The 20,865-nt window shown below is 37.7% G+C and overlaps 1 protein-coding gene across 5 annotated transcripts in view; it reads right to left on the reverse strand.

Annotated features, from left to right (window-relative positions):
• Nucleotides 1–20,865, reverse strand: part of VEZT (vezatin, adherens junctions transmembrane protein) — a 68,814-nt gene that overhangs the window by 45,221 nt on the left and 2,728 nt on the right. For all 5 annotated transcript variants that reach the window (XM_051610948.1, XM_051610939.1, XM_051610976.1 and 2 more), the window contains exon 2: nucleotides 7,027–7,161. In XM_051610948.1, coding sequence (XP_051466908.1) covers nucleotides 7,027–7,161 — 135 coding nt within the window. The remainder of the gene's footprint in view (nucleotides 1–7,026; nucleotides 7,162–20,865) is intronic.

A 20,865-nucleotide genomic window follows, 5' to 3' on the forward strand; every position in this document is an offset into this window, starting at 1 on the left:
AACTTCAGAGTATGTGAAGGGAACATCTGCTTCCCGTCAGTTTGTACACAAGAGCTTGAGATAAAGCTTTCGGTAACCCCACCTATTCGGAGCATAATGGATTGTTATGTTGCAATGTTAAAAATAACTACAGCTAGAATTAGTCTGATCCCGAGTTGGCAGCTACTGCATCAATATGAAAGACTTGCTCTCTCCTTGGGGATAAAAAAAGCAAGTTAAATGGCTGACAGGACTGAAGAAAAGCAAAAGACCAGGAGAGGAACAACCTCTCCTTGGCAACTCACTGCAGCTTGAGCACAAGGCTCTGGAGTAGTTGTGAATAGAGACAGGGAAGGGTGACTGTAAGAAGAGGAACTTTCCCAGAAACTTGGTCACAACCAGCACTTGCTATCAGCTGTTTTTTTCTCCATGCTGCTTTGCACACAATGTGAATCCACACTTCATCTGAGCAGTTAACATAACTTCAAATGCCACTAACTAGAGGGACTCCCTCTTGGTCATCACATATTTTACTCATGTATGTCCCTTACATACGATGCATGAAAGTTTATAATTAAATAGATGCATGATTTTCCTTCACTCTCCAGACAGTCAATGAAATAAAATGGAGCTTTTGACACACACTGTATATCTATTTTCCTCAGACTGAGCTGACAGGAAGTATTTTTCAAAATATTTACTTAAATATATTTCATGAGTTCTGAGGCCCTACCTCGCAATCTTCAGACTGCGGACACATAATAAAATCAAACAAAAGGTATGCCAAAAAATTAGCTGTGGAGCACTTGTATTTTGCGGCATACTGTTTCAAAATGATAATAAAAAACCCAAACAGATTATAAGAGGTTAATGTATAATGGATGCCTGCATCAAATCAGCTTCTTCTGTTTCTCCTTCTCAGGTTGTTTTGCTTTTTTTCTTTTCTTTTACCCTCATGTTTTTTTGTGTAGTTTGTTTTTGCTTTGTTGTTGTTGTTTGTTTTTCCTTCAGCTGTAATATGGGAAATAGAAGAATAAAACCAAGCAACAGAAGCTTGGAGCTTTGTGGTTAGCCCTGTGATCAGCCTGAGAGCCCCGTGAAACAAGTTTGATGCAGCATGCCAGGGCAGAACAGCTTTGTGTAACATCAGAAATGGTCACTCTACAGCCCTTATGCTTCAACAGTTTTTGAAATAACTTACTTTGGCATCCATTTAGGTAACCTAACTCAAGTTTTTCTTCATGTATGTCTCATCTTTATGTGTACAGTTAGAACCACAGACCTATGCCAAAAGGAAGTATTTTTAGGTTAGTGGAGAGACAAACCAATAACAGGGGTTTCATAATGATAGCTCTTCCCCATACACAGACATCAGAGTGGCTATCCCAGCAACCTACACTTCTTAGATTATGGAGTAAGTCCAAGTGACTGTATCTTGAAGTTGCTCATGGGTTCTGACATAATTTGGAAAAGGAGTAGAGTGTCATAATCCGCAGCATTAGATTATCCTCCAACTTTCTTGTACAATGGTGCAAACTAAAAATTTTCCTATGACATCTGTAAGAAACTGAGTCAATAAACAAAGTTTCTTGCTGTACATTTGAGTTGGAGACAGATACTTCATTCAGAAGTACTTTTCCCCATACTTTGAAAGCAGAGGATAGAAAGAACTGCCCATTTACTATTTAAAATTATGCCTCTTGGACCCTACCATTTTCAACTGCTTAGCTTTCACAAGTCTTTGGGTTTTATCATGAACATTTAAACCTCCTCCAAGGATAATTTTAAATTACTACTAGCTGACTAAACTAGACTCTGGAATTACTGAAAAAAAAAATAAAAATCCCATACTAGTATGCTTCTTAAGTAATCTTTTAGTTTATTTTCCTTGTTTTAGTTTAAAAAAAAAACGAGCTTGCATAAACACTCAACAGGCATGTCAGTGCTTGAAAACACAAAACAAGACAACCCACTGTCTTGGGCTGTGACCCAGTAGAGTACAGTAACACATTAAATTATTCAGATCCTTGGAATAGTGTCTCACATTATGCATTCCCTTTGGGAGTGTTACTGACAAGTAAAACAACTTTTGTCAACACACAAGTCAGGTCATGTTGCCAGTGCTTCTGGAGTATTCTTCTTACAACTTGAGAACACCACTCAGTCAAACTCTCTGTAAACTGAGTAACAAAAATGTATAACTCCTAACATTTAAAAAAGCTAGCGTGTGACATGCTATTTTACATACATTCATTAGATTATAAAATAAAATTCTAAGGACTATTTCTCTTTTGTACAGGATGAACCTGAAATGGCAAAATAGCAGGTATTTAAACATCATCATTCATATTGGCACCTTTCAATTCTGTGCACTTCAGAAAGAAGATAATGCTACATATTAAATACCTTCCAGATACCCAGAGCTAGCATTAAGTGGGTGGGAGCCCTAGACAAAGGCAAAGGATTGTTTCCTCTGCCTTTCCACATCAGGTCACCTGCACAGCTACTGAGGGCTAACCCCAACACAATCCTCAGTAGCTGCCTCCAGCCCAGTTCTAGCAATGAAATACCATCACGTCTAAGATGGGATAAAGTGTGACAGTATAATCAATTTAAGCATACAGACATACACAGCTGACTAGGAAAATGACTCGAGAAAGGAGAAATGTAAATGGGAAGAAATACATTCCCTAAAGATCAAGCAGAATTACCCAAATAGGACTTAATTCCAGAAAACAGGTCTAGGAGCTCTTGCTAACAGTGCTTTTGTGTATCAAGGGATCATGAGACCATAACTTTAGCTGTAATTTTATCCAGAGATTGGTACAGCCAGGAATACTGCACCTATAATTATCATGCTAAATCACATCTCTATACTTCCTCAGATGGTAACTTGGCACTTCATCAGCCCTCAGAACACAACCTTGAAGCACCTTTACAGCTTTTCAGTTCAATGTTCATTAAGACTGTGTTCTGATTTAAAAAAAACCACAAAAACCACACACACAGAGAACTATTTAAGATGTGCTTCAAAGTCAGAGGATGCCTCTGCCTTTCATTAAGCCTGAACCATATACTGTGCTTGGCAGGACAGCCAGACACAGCAGCAATGTTTGGATAAGATGCTAGGAACCTCCTTTTTTCCCAGATTTGTGTTTTCAGTCCCTGAAGACCCCAACTAGATCTTTGTCTTGCCAAAATCTTGCTACATGTCACCAGATTGTATCCTACTTGCCTGAACACAAGAGGAGTAAACAATCTCAACTCAAAAGACAAGGCAAAACTGCAGCATTTTTAAGTTTGTTTTTCAGAGCAGAAAGAAATCGATACACTCAAACTAGGCATCACTCAGCATGGAACATCATCTACTCCCTGTGACTATATTTTGCATTACTCTGAGCCTCAACTAAATTTTGTATCAGGGTGGAGGGTAGGTGCATACTTAGAACTCAGAAACCATGTTTCCCAGACATTTCATAATTTCAGTAGACTAGGTCAGCCAAGGCTCCAAGAAGGGAAATAATGGTGTCCTGTAAAAATGAGGAAATTATCAGATGGGAATGTAAATGGTTTGCCTGCATGTCATGCAAAAGTGGCAATAAAGCCTCAGATCCTCCTAAATCCAGTCTACTTCTTTAACTGTGTGGCCAGCTGCCTCTCTCTCATTCTCTTTCCTTTTTTGAGACACCCTACCAAATTGGGACACAATCTTTCTGACATCAGATGATGAAAGAAAAGTCCTAACATTCCCAAACTGGTACTGGAACAACAGCAGAAAGAACCTATGACATTTTATCACTAGAAACTACACACAAGTTTCTTCCTTATTTCCCCTAAGTATCCTTGTCTAGACAGAGATGAGACAATGTGAATGTCATCCTAATATTTGCAAGAAATGCACAGCCCACTTTCACACACCCAATCCCTTCAAGTTTCAAGGCAAACCATGACAAATTACTTCTACGTCTGACACAATACTGGAGGACTTGCTCTCAACACAATAAAACAAAGTATACAATGCTTGAGGGGAAGAGAGGGAAAAAACCAGATACTTGAGGCTTTTAAAAGCAGTATATCTTAATATCTTTTGAGGTTCTTAACCCCACAGCACTTTTGTATTAAATTTGGTTGAAACTACATACATGAACACAGCATCATATGCTTTATTGACTTCCATAAAAGTAATTATGTAAAATAAAGTAATGCAGCTAACAAGCAACAGTCTATGCAATACTTCATAGTAACAAATAGATAATCAGCCAATGACATGTGACACCCTAATTTTCAATTAACAGTGGTTTAATTAAAGTCTTCCTGCACTAAGCCAAAATCGGTATCTTCAACATAAATGTATCACAAAACTGCCAGTAGCTTCAAAGGGAAAATATATTTTCACATAGTTTCTTGAGGCACCATAAGGTGAACGCCAGCTGATAATTCTGAAAAGGATTTTCAGAATAATTCTATAAATATTTCCATAAATATGTTTAAAGGTAGTTTACATTTAAGTATACAAAAATGTGATTTAAATGCTAAATTAAATTCAGCCTTGCCTTGTGACCACTGATACTACAAATGTGATAGCTATCCACATCAACGGTAACTAATGAATAAATTTATTCATTAAATTTAAAATAATCTTACATTAGAGAAACCAGACAAGAAATCATGGAGACACTGAAAGAATCACTTCTCCTCCTCCCTTCAGTTCATCTGTTTCTTGGGCTCACAAATCCTCAGCACATGAAGACAGAGTTCTGTATGAAGCTCCTTCATAAGTTTTCCAACATGATTGCTGAACTCTTTGTAAAGCTGTAAACTCTACAAAACCATGGCTGAACAGTTTTAAGCTTAGGGATTCTTACTATAGTATGATTACTTTTACAAGCTCTGTCTAAAATATGTGCTGGGCATGCACTGGTACTTACTGGCCTGCTCAACTGACATGGACCTTGCATCTTATCTACATGGTCATCTTTGATCAGAAACTGGGACAGGAGAGAAGGGAGACACGGCACACTTCCATAGGACTACAAGTCTCAGGAACTGGGGATGGAGGCTCTGAAGCGAAGCGTGCCGTGTGCCTGCCCAACAGATAAACATCAACTGTGACTAATCTAGCCATAAGGATAGACCCCAACAGGACTGAAGACCAAAGCAAAATGTTTTGTGTTTCATTATCCTGTATTTTCAAATGGACTAATGAGTGTGTGAGGAAGCTTTCATAGTCTATACTGTGTTTGAAATCACTATATGAAAACATGACCTATCAACACTTCTCTAAATACTGCTAAATGAATAAGCTTCACACTGCAACTTCGAAAATTCCACTTCAAAGACTGTGCATGTCAGTCCTTGCAGGTACACCATACTATTGAAAAGATTTCAAAAAACCCACATTCTTTCTCCAGATCAGAAAAAAACTGACTGATGTTATCCACATCAATTCATACAATTCTGAAGCCTACCCCTCCCAAGATCCTACACAGAGCAGAACAGATTAAAAATCCCAGAAGAAAAAAATACTTCTAAGCTAAAACAAAGGAGGAACAAGAGGAACACATACAAAACTGAAGACATTTGGTTAAACTAAAGCCTAACTAACTGTGACTATTAGGTGGCTAATTCCTTCAAGCATCTGAGAACTGAGTAGTGGATATACATCCAGCTGCCATTATTTGAGAAAAGACTCTAAGAAAAGCATCAGCTCTTCTCATTTGCCATATCATCCCTCCCTCTCCAGGGAGACCTGGAGATCTCAGGGCCACTCACATAATTTTGCCTGTGTCTGGAAAAAATGGGATGCTCTCCTTAGTTCACTGACAGCTAACTGGGAGGAGACATTGAACCTCTGATTTGAAGATGGCTGAACAAATAAAGGAGGAATAAAGAAGGAATGAACACCACAAAAACTGTGCCCCAGTAGAAAGTTAAAAGCCACAGTGGGCAAGAATTAGGGGAGAGAGGAGAAAGAAATGGTAATCGTCCAGAGGCAATGCATCAACCCATGAATGCTTGCTTTGGGTTCTTACCTGTGAGGTGCTGCCCACCTCAGCCTGCAGTGGCCAGGACAGAGAAGTCTGCATGGAGGCCTGTTTTCCCCCTGCCTTAGCACATAGCTGGAGCATGGCCACTGAAAATTGAACTCTTCACTGTGGAAGGGAAATGGGCTGGCAGCAGATAACTGCTCTTTGCATGCTCCATCTAGGCGCTAAGGAGAAGACAGACCAACTACGGAGTTTTCAACAACCTTGTTTCAAAGAGATGTCTACATTAACTGCCTCAAAAGAGAATCTCCTTACCCACCCTACAGCTCCTCACCTGAGTCTCACTGCCTGTACACCACCAGAACCCGCTGAATACCATTCATTTTAAATAAGGATAACAAAAAAAATGTGTAGATCATAGTAGGTGCTAAATCGCCAACTTCTCAAGCATAATTTTAATACCAAAAAGTTATTAAAAAATCCACTAGCCTTTACTTGAAACAACAGAGAAATAAGAAGCTTGAGCTAATCAGTTGATCCTTGCCAGCTATTATTGTTAGAAAACTGCAAAAACCTAAGCACAGTTCTACTACCTCATTCAAATTAGTTATTGTATTTCTACTTCCCAGAAAGCCTCTTTCTTAATATGTTTTGTCACAGAGTGAGGGGTATTTAGCAACTGAATGCCTGAGAAGGGCTGGGAACTACAAATACTCTGTTTCAGAAAATTACAGGTTTTATTTCCCGAATGTCCCACTAAGCTAAAACAATAATATCCAGTAAATAAGATAATTTACAACACTAAAAAAAATCATCATCAAAGTCTCTTGCTTCCCTAGCTTAGAAAAGTGCAAAGAAACACTCCAAGCTATACTGGCAAACCATGTGTTTCCAAACACATCTGCAAACAACTGGTTGGGGGTTTGTTTGTTCATTGGTTGGTTGCTGTTTTTCTTAAAATACAGTACAAGGATTATCTTTATCTCCTCTGATTTTGCTTATTTGTGAATGTCATTCTCTTTCAAGAAGATAAAATACTAAGAAACAGATGAGTGCTCACTTTCTGGACAGCATGCAAAGTCCGCTCTCTTTGGCTCTCCGCTGCCGCGCATTGCTCTGCCTTCTGTGATACAGATGAGCATACTTCAAAATCTGTGTGTCCCAAATCCTGCAGATACTGGTAGAGTGGGGAATTCTGAAATGCAATAAATAAAGAAATCAGTGAGAAAAATACAATGTTAAAAATAATTTCCTGTATCCCACAAAAGTAAACTGTGAACACAGCAACCACGCAACCAGCAACAAATGGAATCCGAGCAGCCCTGCAAAGAAGGGCTTCGGAGCAGTGGGGGATGAAAAATTGGACATGAGCTGGCAATGTGTGACTGCAGCCCAGAAAGCCAATCGTACCCTGAGCTGCATAAAACGCCTGGCCAGCAAGTCAAGGAAGGTGATTCTTCCCCTCTACTCCACTCTCATGAGACCCCACCTGGAGTATTGTGTCCAGCTCTGGGGTCTTCAACACAAGGAGCTGTTGGAGCGAGACCAGAGGAGGCCACAAAGACAGTGAGAGGGCTGGAGCACCTCTCCTATGAAGACAGGCTGAGAGTTAGAGTTGTTCAGCCTGTAGAAAAGAAGACTCTGAGGAGACCTTATAGCAGCCTTCCAGTACCTGAAGGGACATACAGGAAAGCTGGTGAGGGGCTTTTTACAAGGATATGTAGTGGTAGGATGAGGGGTAATAGCTTTAAACTGGAAGAGGGTAATTTTAGATGAGACATTAAGAAGAAATTCTTTACTGTGAGGGTAGTGAGACACTGGAACAGGTTGCCCAGGCCAGATTGGATGGGGCTTTGAGCAATCTGATCTAGTGGAAGATATCCCTGACTATGGCAGCAGGGGTTAGACTATATTTTTTTCCCCAACACTGAAAACTTAAGATTCAGCTGAACAACATGCTGGGCCATCTTTTACCAAGAAAGGTAGGGCCAGATTATCCTTGAGATCCCTTCCAACCTAGTATTTTGTGATCTTTAAAGGTCCTTTACAACCCAAACCAAACTATTCTGTGATTCTATGCAACAGGAAAAAAAACAGCACAGTTAATACCAAAGAAGCCAAAATTTTGCTTGAAGTATCTCCCTTAAGTTTTATCCTGACCATAATGAAAGAGGCTGCAAGACAGTAAACATACAAAACAATGTGATGAGAAATAAGCATGCAATCAATCAACCTTTTTCACAGTAATATTTTTTCTAGGTTACCTGATAGGGGACTTTAGCTTACAATTTATATGTTTTCAATAAATAAAATATGTATTTGGCAATATATTTTAAAATACTATTGTGTGACTCTAGAACACTTAATGACACTGTTTTCCTCAAGTTTATGAAAAATTAATAGATTATTCTTTGAAACACTTCTACTGAAACAAACTTCAAAACTAGAGCACTTTTCAAACTTCAGTAAATGAAGCCTCAGTGTAACGTGACAAGATACCTACAGCGTTTTACAGAAATGGAAAAACAAATTAGAAGAAGGCTTCTGTTCTCCTCAAGAATGGTACTAACATTTCTGGCAATGGACTACCACAAGTATTTAAAAAAAAAACAAACAACCCAACTTGTTAAAGCTGCTGACAAAACTATTAATTTACAAAAAGTCCTTAATAAAAATTCTTAGAGAAAGTGCGGAATTCTGATTGTCAGACAGAGTGTTTTTACATGTTTAGGTATTTATTTATATGGAGTTCTGAAATGTCTTGTTGTCATCAGCATCAGATATCTAGATTTACTTAACTTTCATTTTTCTGTTTACAACCACATATATGGCAGTATCTAGGATAGATTTGATATTTATGATAACTCCAGTTCTACTCAGGATTTACAAAGAGACTTCTTTTAAAAAAAAACCTTTCCCGAATGTCTTCAACATTCTAGTTAGTGGGGGATTCATTTTCTGCAAAATTTTCTCAACATCCCACACGAGTATGGGAACACTAGCAAACTGCATAGGAAGAAAACAAACCATTTTAAGAATTATAATATACTACCAATGAAATTACAAAAATACTGTAAATTAAAAAAAAAAAATTCCACTTTACAGTAAATAATGCACAGTTGTGGAGGTCTGCAGAAACAAACACCAACAGAACACCTACTACATATTGTTACATTAACTGTCATTAACTTTTTGGTACAAGTTGTGAAGGCAGCCCATCTATTATGACCATATACCAATGTGGCCAGATCTCAAAAGACATACAATGAAACTTGGAAATAATCATTCATACTAGCTGAACAAATTAACTTTTTACCTCTAGGGATTTTTTAACCTCAACACCAAAGTGTTATTTTGATCACACTTAGCTATTTAAAGCATGCAAATTCCTATTTTTGCATGTTCTGCCTGTGTTACTCACAATAGATTCAGTGTCCAGTCATAAGCTGAAACTCAAACATTTGTACCAACTCACAGGTGCAGAAAATCCCACTCACCAACAAGGGCAGGGATTGTGCAAATCACTAGCATAGATTTATGACTCATTTCCTTGTGGGAATTTTTCCAGTGTGACATCTCAATCTTATCTTTTTTCCAAGTATTCTTCCTCCATGGGTGAGTACGTTTTCTAATGCATCTAACTCTAGTTAAACAATGTGCTGTTCTGGACAGGCTAGGGTGAAAGTATGTTTTTCTAAACTTTAACAGAATGACTTAATTAAAATGGAGAAGAAAACACAATAGATAAGAATAGTTCTCTTATTTAAGACAGTGATAAATTAATGTAATAACCTCAGGACAAAACTTGGAATATGAATGGATATACATAATTTTGTCTCAGAATAGTTTTCATGCAGAGCCAAGCTGTGCACTGCCAGCACACTTGGAACAACCCAAACAACCCACACGAGAGGCTTTAGGGTAGCATGGAGGTTTTAGTCACAACTGGCCAGAATCTTCCCCATTTAGACAAAGGCACATAGACAAAACAGTGGCTAAACAGAGAACATTTTATTCAAAATCATAGTTTTGATGCTCACTCCAAGCAGGCTTCCAAGGAAATAATATCTAGGCTCTTGGCAGACCTGTCCATCATCTTGATCATACTTGTCAAAAGCAAGGCCAGCCATCATTTGACACTACTGTTCTTGTACTTTACTGGTACTCACTTACATACAAACAACTAGCAAAATAATCCAAACATACCAAGGAGTTTTTCCACTAGTATCTCAGGGTTCACCTTGCTTTGGAGTCCATTATGAGGTAATTTTCTAAAAGCTCATCAGGAAAACTGGTCTAATGCTGTTTAGTTTGGTTCCATTTCCTCACAAAAAAGGATGAAGGAAGGCAGAGGAAGAGGCAGAGATCATCCAGTGAAGAGAGATAATTAGCTGAAATCCTGAAAGCTACATTTAGTAAGTGAAATACTGCATAGATGTAGGAATGCCCTATTCTTCCCTCTTACTGAGTATTTGGCAACATCAAAACCTTCCATCTAACTGTAATTAGTAAATTTTCTACTCTACAGAAATAATAAAAAAATGGACTATCTCTCCAAATGTTAACCAAACTTTAGCCCCTAGCTAGGATGAGTAATTTTATTTGTTTGTGTAATCAAGGTAGAATACAGGCACCTTATGAGGTTTAATATAAAATTCCTTCAGATTAACTTTTTGAAGACTGTTACAGGGTCTCATTATGGGTAGATTTTAAATTTTTGTTGCTGATTGGAACTGGAAAGCAGTTTTCTGATTGAGTGAGCAAATGATAATTGATTAAAATTTAATAACACATAATCCTTCAAGGGTTCTCCTCTTTCTCAGAAAGAATTCAAGCTATGACAAACCTCTTCACACACATTTCTCTCACTCCACATGCTTTCTCTTTCCCATTGTTTTCTAAAAGATTATTAGCAGAATTTAAATACACATTGGAAAACCTCATTTTTTATTAACTTAAATGACCAAAAATTATGCTGTGACTAAAATCCCTTATGCTATAAATAAAACCAGCATTGTTCCCCTATCCGTTAGTAGCATGTAAGATGTGGGTACAGAAAGCCCTGAATGAGAAGTGAGTTGAGGCCCTTGTGAAATTAGATTATTAAGAGCCTTAACAAACTGGTCATAAAATGCTTCCATTAAGAGTGAGGTCTCTTGTGTAGCACACTCAGTTTACATTTTGCTCAGAAAATTTGAAGACTACTCTCCTCTTCTTTTAGAAATACCACTCATGGCACACATACATTAGCCTATGCTAAGGAAAAAAAAAACCACACTCAATGTATTTGGTTATTAAATTTCATGTCCTAGATACTTCCCAACTTTAAATGATACTGACAAGCCTGTCACTTGTAAAGCTGTGTGGTCTGTATAACTCAGAGGATATCTCCAACAGTCCATAGCAAATTTCTCCCATGACATATGTAACTAATGGCTGGAAAATCCAGTAAAGGAATGAAAAAATTTGGAAGGGTAGATTTTATGAACATTCATACAAAAGTTCCAATATTATCAAAGAATAAAAAAATATTAATTATGTCACTACAAAATTGCAATAGGATACCATTAAAATACCCTACTCCATAGAATCAAAGAAAGAATGGTTTGGGTCACAAAGGACCTTCAAGATCATCTAGTACCAACCTCCCTGCTCAGGCAGGGACACCTCCCACTAGACCAAGTTGCTCAAAGCCCCATCCAACCTGGCCTTGAACACTTGCAGGGAGAGGGGTATCCACAACTCCTCTGGGCAACCTGTGCCAGTCCCTCACTATATACTGCTCGTTTCAATACAGAAGACCGAAGTATTATACTTAATGCTTATAAAGCATTTTTCATCTTCACAAAGCTTTAAAAACCGTCATTAAATCTCACAGTATGTCTGATGTCCCACAAACTATAGCTCTAAATCTGTGATTTATATCCTTAACCAAACCTCTCACTCCTTCTTTTCCATTAAAAAAATATCACAGGTAAGCTCATATTCTTGCACATGCACTTATAACTGTGATAAAAATTCCTTGGTTTCAGTTCATGCTGTCATTCATCAGCATTGTCAGGCTCAGTTGTTTAACACCTGCAAATGCCATGATAATAAAAAAAATCTACTTCTTGGTGTGGGAAAATAGGAGGGATCTGCCCTTTTTCCTCCTATTTTTTACTCAAAATTAATGCATTCCTTTTTTCTGACATTAAAAAAAGGAGCAACTGATCTTACATTTCTGCATATGTTACAGACACTACACTTTTAGTTTAAGAAATTCAGAACATAAGAAAAAGTTTATCCTTGCAAGCAGCAATGGGTTGTAATTTAAAATAAATAATTTAGACTTGAGAGGAAGTTTTTGTGTTAGAATGTGAGGTAAAGGGACAGCAAGGTTATTTCAGCTGAAACAAATTTAAAATATAAAAATCTCATCTTCTTATAAATACAGCATTGTATTATTCTGGAGGAATCAGTTTCCAAGTATTTTTGAATCTTGAATTTTTGAATTTTGAATCTCTACTTTCAACCACTCTCAACTTAGATACTAACTAGAATACTTTTTGTTTGTCAGTCAGGTTTGTGTATTTACTTAGAGTTGTTTCAGGTAGAATGACATGGCAAGGAATCATTCACAAAGTAGAGAAGGAAAAAATATTAATAACCCAGCTTAATGTTATGTTACCTTTATACTACCAGTTACTGAGCAAATTAGGACATCAAGACAGGTTTTTTTAGCAATATGCTGTATTTATTTCTCAAGTTTTTTCTAAGTTTCCTCTTGTTCTCAGTCACTTTCTGAAATGACTTAGATACAAGGGACCAACATTACATTTATAGCCAGGGCATTTTTTTATTAGGCTACTTGTCCAAAATGTGTTCTGGATATGGTAAACAGTTCCAGGACAGACACCAGACAAAATGGCATTATTCTTTGGTGTATTTTGTACAGATTATACATGGAAAAGCTTATTAATAGGTGAAGCAAAGTAGTCAGAAACAGCTGATATACTGAACAGGAGTATACTTTTCAAAAATGTTAAGAATTCAGGCTTCCTGGGGACCCAGCAGAGACAAATAACAAAAAACCCACTTATCTTTATATGACTTTTCTAATTCACTACATTCAATTGTAACTAGACATTTATAGTATAGTACAGGTTTATATAAGCTCCCATTCCCACAATCAAAATAGAAAATCCTTTCCTCTTCATTCATAAGTCCCTGAGCATATTTATTTTAGAACCACACTACTAAATTTATTTCACTCACATACCCATGCTCAATTACAACTTGCCTTTTTTCATTGCTAAAAGTGGTTAAGTCTCACTCTAAACCCAAGATATATTATGTAGGATTAAAGAACAGTCCACTCAACTAGTTGTGTTCTTTAACCCTTTCCCAATGCTTATTTTAATACCACTTGCCCTATAGCACTGACTCAGTTAGAAAAAAACATCACCTAAACCGAAGACTATACACCATGTTTGCAACTCTAAGCCTACAGTAAAAGTAAATAATAATTTAAAAATCAAAACCAAGCCAAACATCAAAAGATACTCAAACATATATAACATTGCCTACTGTTATGTGATGGAAGTGTTGATATAGTAGAGAATCCCCTAGCTTCAGAAAAGAGCTTACTCTTGATAGAGATTTATTTAAATACTTAAATTGATTGCAGCCTTGCCAGCACAAATATTGCACTGTAATAAGTGAGACATTTTGTGCATATTCTGAGAAAAACCTTTGCAAACATGAATCAGACACTGTTAGCTTTCATAGTCTTGTTACAAAGCAGCTGAAAATCAAAGCCACACCCAAATTATTTTTTGATGCTGCACCATGAAGTAAATGACTCAGGATTTCTCCATTAGAGACAGGGGCTTCCCACACCCAGTGTGCTTTACTGTGATAAAATTTACTACCTAGTAAAACCCTGTTCTAGTTTTCAGCCATAGCTAATGGAGCAGATTAAACCTAAAAGTAGAATTTAATGCCATTGTGCAAAATAACATTTAAAGATCTCTTCTTAAAATATGGACATGTTTTCCCAAAGCTGATGTTTATATATGCCAAAAACTCCGTGGGAGCTTTAACCACCTCCAAAATAACAAAAAGTTACGAATTATTTGTTACCAAGAAAAGACAACATACTTCTACCACAGTGACAGCAAAGGCTAAAATACGCTGAACAGGTGGCTAAACTCAGAACAAAATCAACAGTATTGAAATCTTCCCCCCTCTCTCAAAACACAGATCTGAAGAAGTTGAGCTAACACTCACAGACAGCGCGATCTTTGTCTCCTGGAAGAGGGTATTCCATTTTTCTCTTCCGTACTGCTCCCATGCACCTGACAGAATCTCGCCTGCCTCCCTGTTTCTTTCTGCTTGTCCCTCCAGGATGACCCGAGCCGAGGATGAGAAGCAGCCGTCAGTGTGATTGCACCTGTGCCCCTGCACAGTTGCATTTTCCTGACAGCATCAGCGGATGCAGTTTGAAACTTCCCAGGACTGTGCGATTTCTCCTGACTAATGTGGCTTTCTAAGCGGGGGGAGGGAAACGAGGATGACAGATTGCTAAAGGCTTTTAGAATGATATTGCTTGAAAGAATTATTGCACATCAATCTTACATGCAGCCATTAATAAGCCTTTCCAAGCAACAGTATTTAAAAGCCTTGGTTGCATTCTCCTGGCTGGTAACCACCTCCTCCTGTGCTCCAGCTGACACAGAGCCAGGCGCTGACAGGGCTAATTTTAGACAATGACTTCAAGGCAGTGAAAGAGTCATTTAAATTTCCTATTCTGCTTTCAAAGCCACAGGAGTGTAGACCTTGGTTTCTCCAGCACTACCGTACCATGTGATTTAGAAGCAGGCTCAGAGAACTACTTGAAAGCCATTAATCTATTACTCTTCCCGGATATTTTCTGATGCACATTATAGATCTAAGTCTGCATGTACGCGCGTGTCCTGAAGAGTTTGGAAGCTTTTATACCCTCTGTATAATTGTGCATCACTGGATCTGTGACCCAGGAAAGCTCTTTCCTTTGCATTTTCAGCAGGACCTTTCTGACAAGGACAGAAATGAAAAATACCTGAAAAACTGGAACTGAAGATGGAGTGGTAAATGTTACCTCTGCTGGAAGACAGGGTACCAGGCCAGGCAGGCTCTGTATCTGGACCTTGGAGTGGGAAGTCACTGATGATGCAAGTCATCAAACTAGGCTGATACAAGAAAACTGGTTTGTTTTATACCAATTACTAGCAACTCACAGATTTTACCCTTCATTTACATTCAAAACTAAATTAATGAAATTAATGCATCTGACTGGTAAACTAGTGGAGTATTTCTGAAACATCTTGAAAACCTCTTTAAAACACCAGCTCCAAAGAACTACCTTGTTTATCCATTATAAGTAATGCTAAAACTGAAAGAGGGTAGATTTAAGTTAGATATTAGGAAGAAATTCTTCACCATGAGGGTAATAAGACACTGGAGGTTGTGGATGCTCCCTCCCTGGAGGTGTTCAAGGCCAGGCTGGATGAAGCTTTGTGGAACCTGGTCTAGTGGAAGGTGTCGCTGCTCATGGCAGGGAGGCTGGAACCTGATGATCTTTAAAGTCCGTTCCAACCTTGACCATTCTATGATTCTGTGATTCTAATTCTCCTAATGACAACACACTGTAAGCAAACATCTTTACTAAAGTGAAAAGTATCCAAGGAACAAAAGAGACAGTCACGTTGTAAAGACTAAAAGAAAAGTACAGTGAGTAATTTATTTTTCCAATGTCTCAAGGAAGTTGACCTATGACTTGTAGTTGTGAGAGCAATACTACAGTATTAACTAAAACATGACACCAGATTAATTAATACAGAGGAGGACTAAAAAATGTTTGGATCAACAGACCTGAAAATCTACTATGAATCATCATATACTTTTGTCTTCAAATTTTCTATTAAAAATAATAAAGGCAATGTGGGTTCACACACCACGCAGCCCATAGAATACTTTTCTCTATTCATTCAGGTATGACATTGGTGTTATCCAGAAATGCCACATGAGTTTACTTGGCCTTTGCAACAACCACACTGTTCATTACATAGTTTTAAGCTTGCAGCTTCTTTTATTTTCTCTCCAGTATCACCTGGCTCCCAGTCATGCAGGGAAAAGGAGCACAGCCTGTCCTTCCCTTCCTCTAAGCGGACTGCTGAGAAGTCAAATATCCAAAATACTTCATCCGTCACTAGTCCAGGTGTCTCTACTGCACACTGCAATTTGTGGCAGAGTGATCTCCCCAGGCTGCACTTACATGGTCAATTTAATCTGCCGCTGCCAGTGGGTGCAATGAAAGATGCAGTACCCTTTTAGAACACTAATGGTAATATGTATAGAGCCAAATGGTGAGATGGAACAAGGAACCGATCTGATTATAATAAATAAACAAACAAATAAATAAATTTCTTTGTTTTTTCTTTTTTTTTTTTTCCCCTTTCTTAGCCAGGTTATAGTCTAATCAGTCTTCTGAACCAGTTTACAGCATTATCTACAAATCCAGGTGCCAGCATAAGAAAGAAGCTGGAAATAAGCTGGAAAAGAGGAATGAAGCTCAAACACCTCTTCTGGCAATAACTCACACTTCAGGCAAACAAAACAGTCTCAGAGCCAGCTCATCAGAATGACAACTGAACTGTGGTTTTAACAAAACCCTGTATTTAAAGCTGGCTTTCTTGCATGCATATGTATAAAATAAGAGTACTACCTCTTCAGTCCACCCAATATTCAGTGAGAAAAACCCTGTTAAGGGAACATTATTGACACTACCATTGAAGTTGTGTGAATGTTCTTTTTCGTAATTTATAACATTTGAGACATTATTTTTCAGAATACAACATTTATAAGCCTGATGCTTGACAAAAATCACATTACTTTGCAAGTTCTAAAGTTTTCAGATTTTTGAATGAATGTGATAAAATTGTAATGACAAAAAAAAAAGTTAAGGTTAGGTTTCCTGCGGTTTAATTTTTTTTTGCTTTGTTTTATTTTTTAAATTAAAGCATTTGAGAAAGAAGACATCACTGAGTGTTTTGATAACAGCTACATTTGGTTTAAAAGGGTTCAGATGAGGATTTGAACATCTCAATTTAGTGATGCACCAGTATTTTAAGCAAAGAAATACCATATTTAAGACACGTTTAACTGTTGTAGGCATGCAGAGAACATATCAGCTAAATGGTGTTCTGCATATAGTTGTATTATGCTGGGAAATGGTGGTGCCTCTTGCTGGAATCTCTCCTAAATCTTAAGAGAAATTTGTGTATCAGAACATTTCATGTAGGCATCGTTCATGCTCCTTAGCACCAAGCAGTATCTTGGCCTGTTACCTAAATAAGCAGTGCAAGTTGTCATTCTGAACCTGACATTTGAACCCATTTTGATACTGCCAAATATTCCCCAAGTGCTTTTGTCCCACGTCCCTCCTAAAAGTACTTCACGATTCCTACTTCCCTCCCAACACAGGCCAGACCCTGTGCCATGTAGCTGCTAGCTCTGCTGAGCCCTGGTGCTTCCTTTCTTAGGATGGCATGTCACTTGTAAAGCACTTTTCCACTGTTTGCAGGACTTGTTTTTCACATTAGCTTCTTCCACTACAGTAAGAAGACAAAGAACTGAGAGCATGTCTCTGCAAACTCTGTAAAGGTTCATGCCTTTTCTGTGCATATTTTCCCCCAACGATGGGAAGATGACTGCTTGAGCAAGGGCTGGCTGTGCAATGATAACATCTGTTTTACATTCAAAATCTTTGTTCTGAGTTTGTGGGTTCCACATGTAGGTTCAGTAGAGTTGTGTTCAATATTTTACAAATATATAATTGTTTTAATTTGGGCATGAGATTTTTTTACTCTCTTTGTGTTCATTCCCAGATTTCTTTTCTTCTTAAATACAGATTAGTATGGATTCTGAAATTTGATGCAGATAGGTGAGCCAAAGAAGTCCCATTGTGTTAATTTGATAATGTTCTCCCTTTTGCACAAGATAAAATTTTAAGTCAGGAAAGATGATATATACAATTTATATTGTATTTTTCAGTTGGGGTTTTCTAATGGGAGAAACAATACACACCAAATTTAAAAGTCTGGAGTCATGCTCATGATCAGATCCTCAAGATCTAGAATCTTTTTATTAGATTCAACTGTGACACTACTGTCGTGATAGCCAGCCAGCATTTAGTGGGGCTATTCTTTAACATGTATTTCCATTACTACTGAAATACCTAGTGAATAGCAGCATCAAGTAGAGAATATGGACAGAACTGGTTGTAGGGATGGCACAAGACTAATTAAAACAATATCTCAAGTAAGGAATGTTTTCCTTCCTGAATTTTTTTTTGGTAAATGTAGAGATATTTATGGTAATGAAATAAATTCAGTACTATATTTTAAAACAATTCTACATGCAAAACTTTATATTTCAAGCATTGTGTATGAAAAAGCCATTTAAAATTTAAGGTGGTGGCAGTTTGACACTGTAGGTATCTATATCTCTTTTTTTGGTGCAATCTGGTGAAAAAAGGTGCATGGGTTAACTTCCTTCTGTAGAAACAGCAATAAAATGGAAAACAGCAAGTCAGCTCTAGTCCTTCCACCAGAACCATATATAGCTGACATAGTTAGGAAGACTTTCTGGAACTAGATTCCAACAACGGTCTGGGTGAACCTGAAGGAACATCTCGCACATGAGAAAAGGCTAAGAGAGCTGGGCCTCCTCAGCTCGAAGAAACCAAGGCTTGGAGCAATCTCATCAAGGTAAGTAAACACCTGAGGGGATGGTGCAAAGAGGTCAGAGAGCCAAGCTCTTTTCAGCCATGCCCAGTGACAGGACCAGAGGCAGTGGGCACATGCTGAAAAACTGGAGGTTTCCCTTGAACATCAGGAAAAAAAATTTGACTGTGAGGGGAACTGAGGACTAGCACAGGTTGCCCAGAGAGGTTTCAGAGTCTCTATCCTTGGAGATACTCAAAAGCTGCCTGGACATGGTCCTGGGCAACCAGCTCTCGGTGGCTCTGCTTGAGCAGGAGAGTTGGACTAGATGACCTCCAGAGGTCCCTTCCAACCTCAACTATTCTGTGATTCTGTGACCATAACTTTACTATCTGTCTGAATGTAAAAAACAAACCTGCACAAGCTCATTAAAATATAGGACAAATGATTGAGCTGGAAGCAGAAATTGGGAGCTGAAAATGCACTGAAAGAGCAGTGTTTGCATCCCCTTCATCCCACTGTTCTGAAAGAATGGGCACAAGACATCAAAGATAGAGCAGAAAGGCTTTTTTAATAAATCTATAAACTCACAAGTGGAAAAATGCAAACATAGTGCCTATATTTACAGGTAATAAAAAAGCAAACAGAAATGTCAGGTCTACGAATCTGATCAAAAGCCAGCATGCTACTGAGAAGAATTATTCTTTCTTGCAATATTCAAAGACTGAGAAGAAAACAAATGATCATCAAAGAAGATATCCCATGGGTTCAGCAGAGGTAGATTGTGCCAAACTTACTTGACATCCTTCTTTGACAAGGCAGCTAATTTTTCTAGATAAAGGAAATGCAGGAAGTTGACATGGACTTTTTACACTGTGCCATTTAGGGTATGGACTTTTGATAAAGTGCCGTATCAGTTAAGATGAAGAAGATGGGAAAGGAAGCAAATATGTAGATAGCAGAGATAACAGTGGGTTATGCTGAACAGAAAGGTATCAGATCAGAAGGTTACTAATGGAGCTCCTAAAGAATAAGTCTTTGGTCGAAGCTTTTGAATTTTCCTTGATTAACCTAATACCAAAAAAAGCATGACAATGAAATTTCCCAGTAACACCGAGTAACATCTTCTAAGCAGAAAAGGGTTGAAAAATCATTCAAAAAGAAGTGGATGACCTTGTGTGGGTACTGCTAAAGGCATGTAATTTAACAGTAGACAACAGCAAGACCTTACACAGAGGGACTAATAAAAACATTAACTCTTCAACAATGTGGCAGCTGTTGATAAAAATAAGGACAGACGTGAGTGGTTACCCTACATTATAACCAAGTCTTACGGTATGCAGACTTCAAAAAGTTTTTTGTAGGCCTAGGATTCAAGAAACAAAGTATCCCAGCAGAAGCAAGTGAAAATAGTTGCACAAGTTCCCAGCAAGAATGCCAAGTACCACACTGCAAGTTCAGGTAGTGCAAGATTTATTCAAACTGAAGTAGATGTTAAAAAAAAACCTAAAACAAGCAAACAAAAAAAACCCAAATTAACAGTAGGAAAACCTGTTTTGTGGAAGGAAGCTAAAAAATACTGGATTATTTCATTCAGCAAAATCCTTAGCCAGGATAAGACTGCTTTCTATGAATACAGTAGGACAGGTAAATTCTAGAGAAATATAAGAACTATATAAGGTAACAGACAATATTAGCAGAAGTGCAAGTAGGTATAAAGTGGACATTCATAAATTTAAAGTCAAAACTTAGATGACAATGATTAACTATTAAAGCAATGAAGTTCTGACACAGTCCTCCCACTGGAATAATGATGGAGAAATTTAGCCAGTTTGAACAGAGCTTCTTTAATTTATAAATTTAAAACAGGAAAAGAAAATAAGGAGATGCCATAGTTCAAACAACAACAAAACTCCACAATTCCAGTCTCATATCAAAATACACAAAACACTGCAATATTCCAGGGGACTCTGGAGTACACTGTAACTGCAGTGCATACTACCTTGTAAATACAGCATTCTCTCTTTTAGCCCATTTTGTAAAAACTCATCTCAAGTAACATCACATCAAATTTCCTATATCATTATTGCCTTTAATAAACTGACAAACATAAATAACGCATGTAATTAATTGTTCCTCCATTTTTAGTACAA

Source organism: Apus apus, chromosome 1 (genome assembly GCF_020740795.1).
Source record: "Apus apus isolate bApuApu2 chromosome 1, bApuApu2.pri.cur, whole genome shotgun sequence".
Classification (NCBI taxonomy): domain Eukaryota; kingdom Metazoa; phylum Chordata; class Aves; order Apodiformes; family Apodidae; genus Apus; species Apus apus.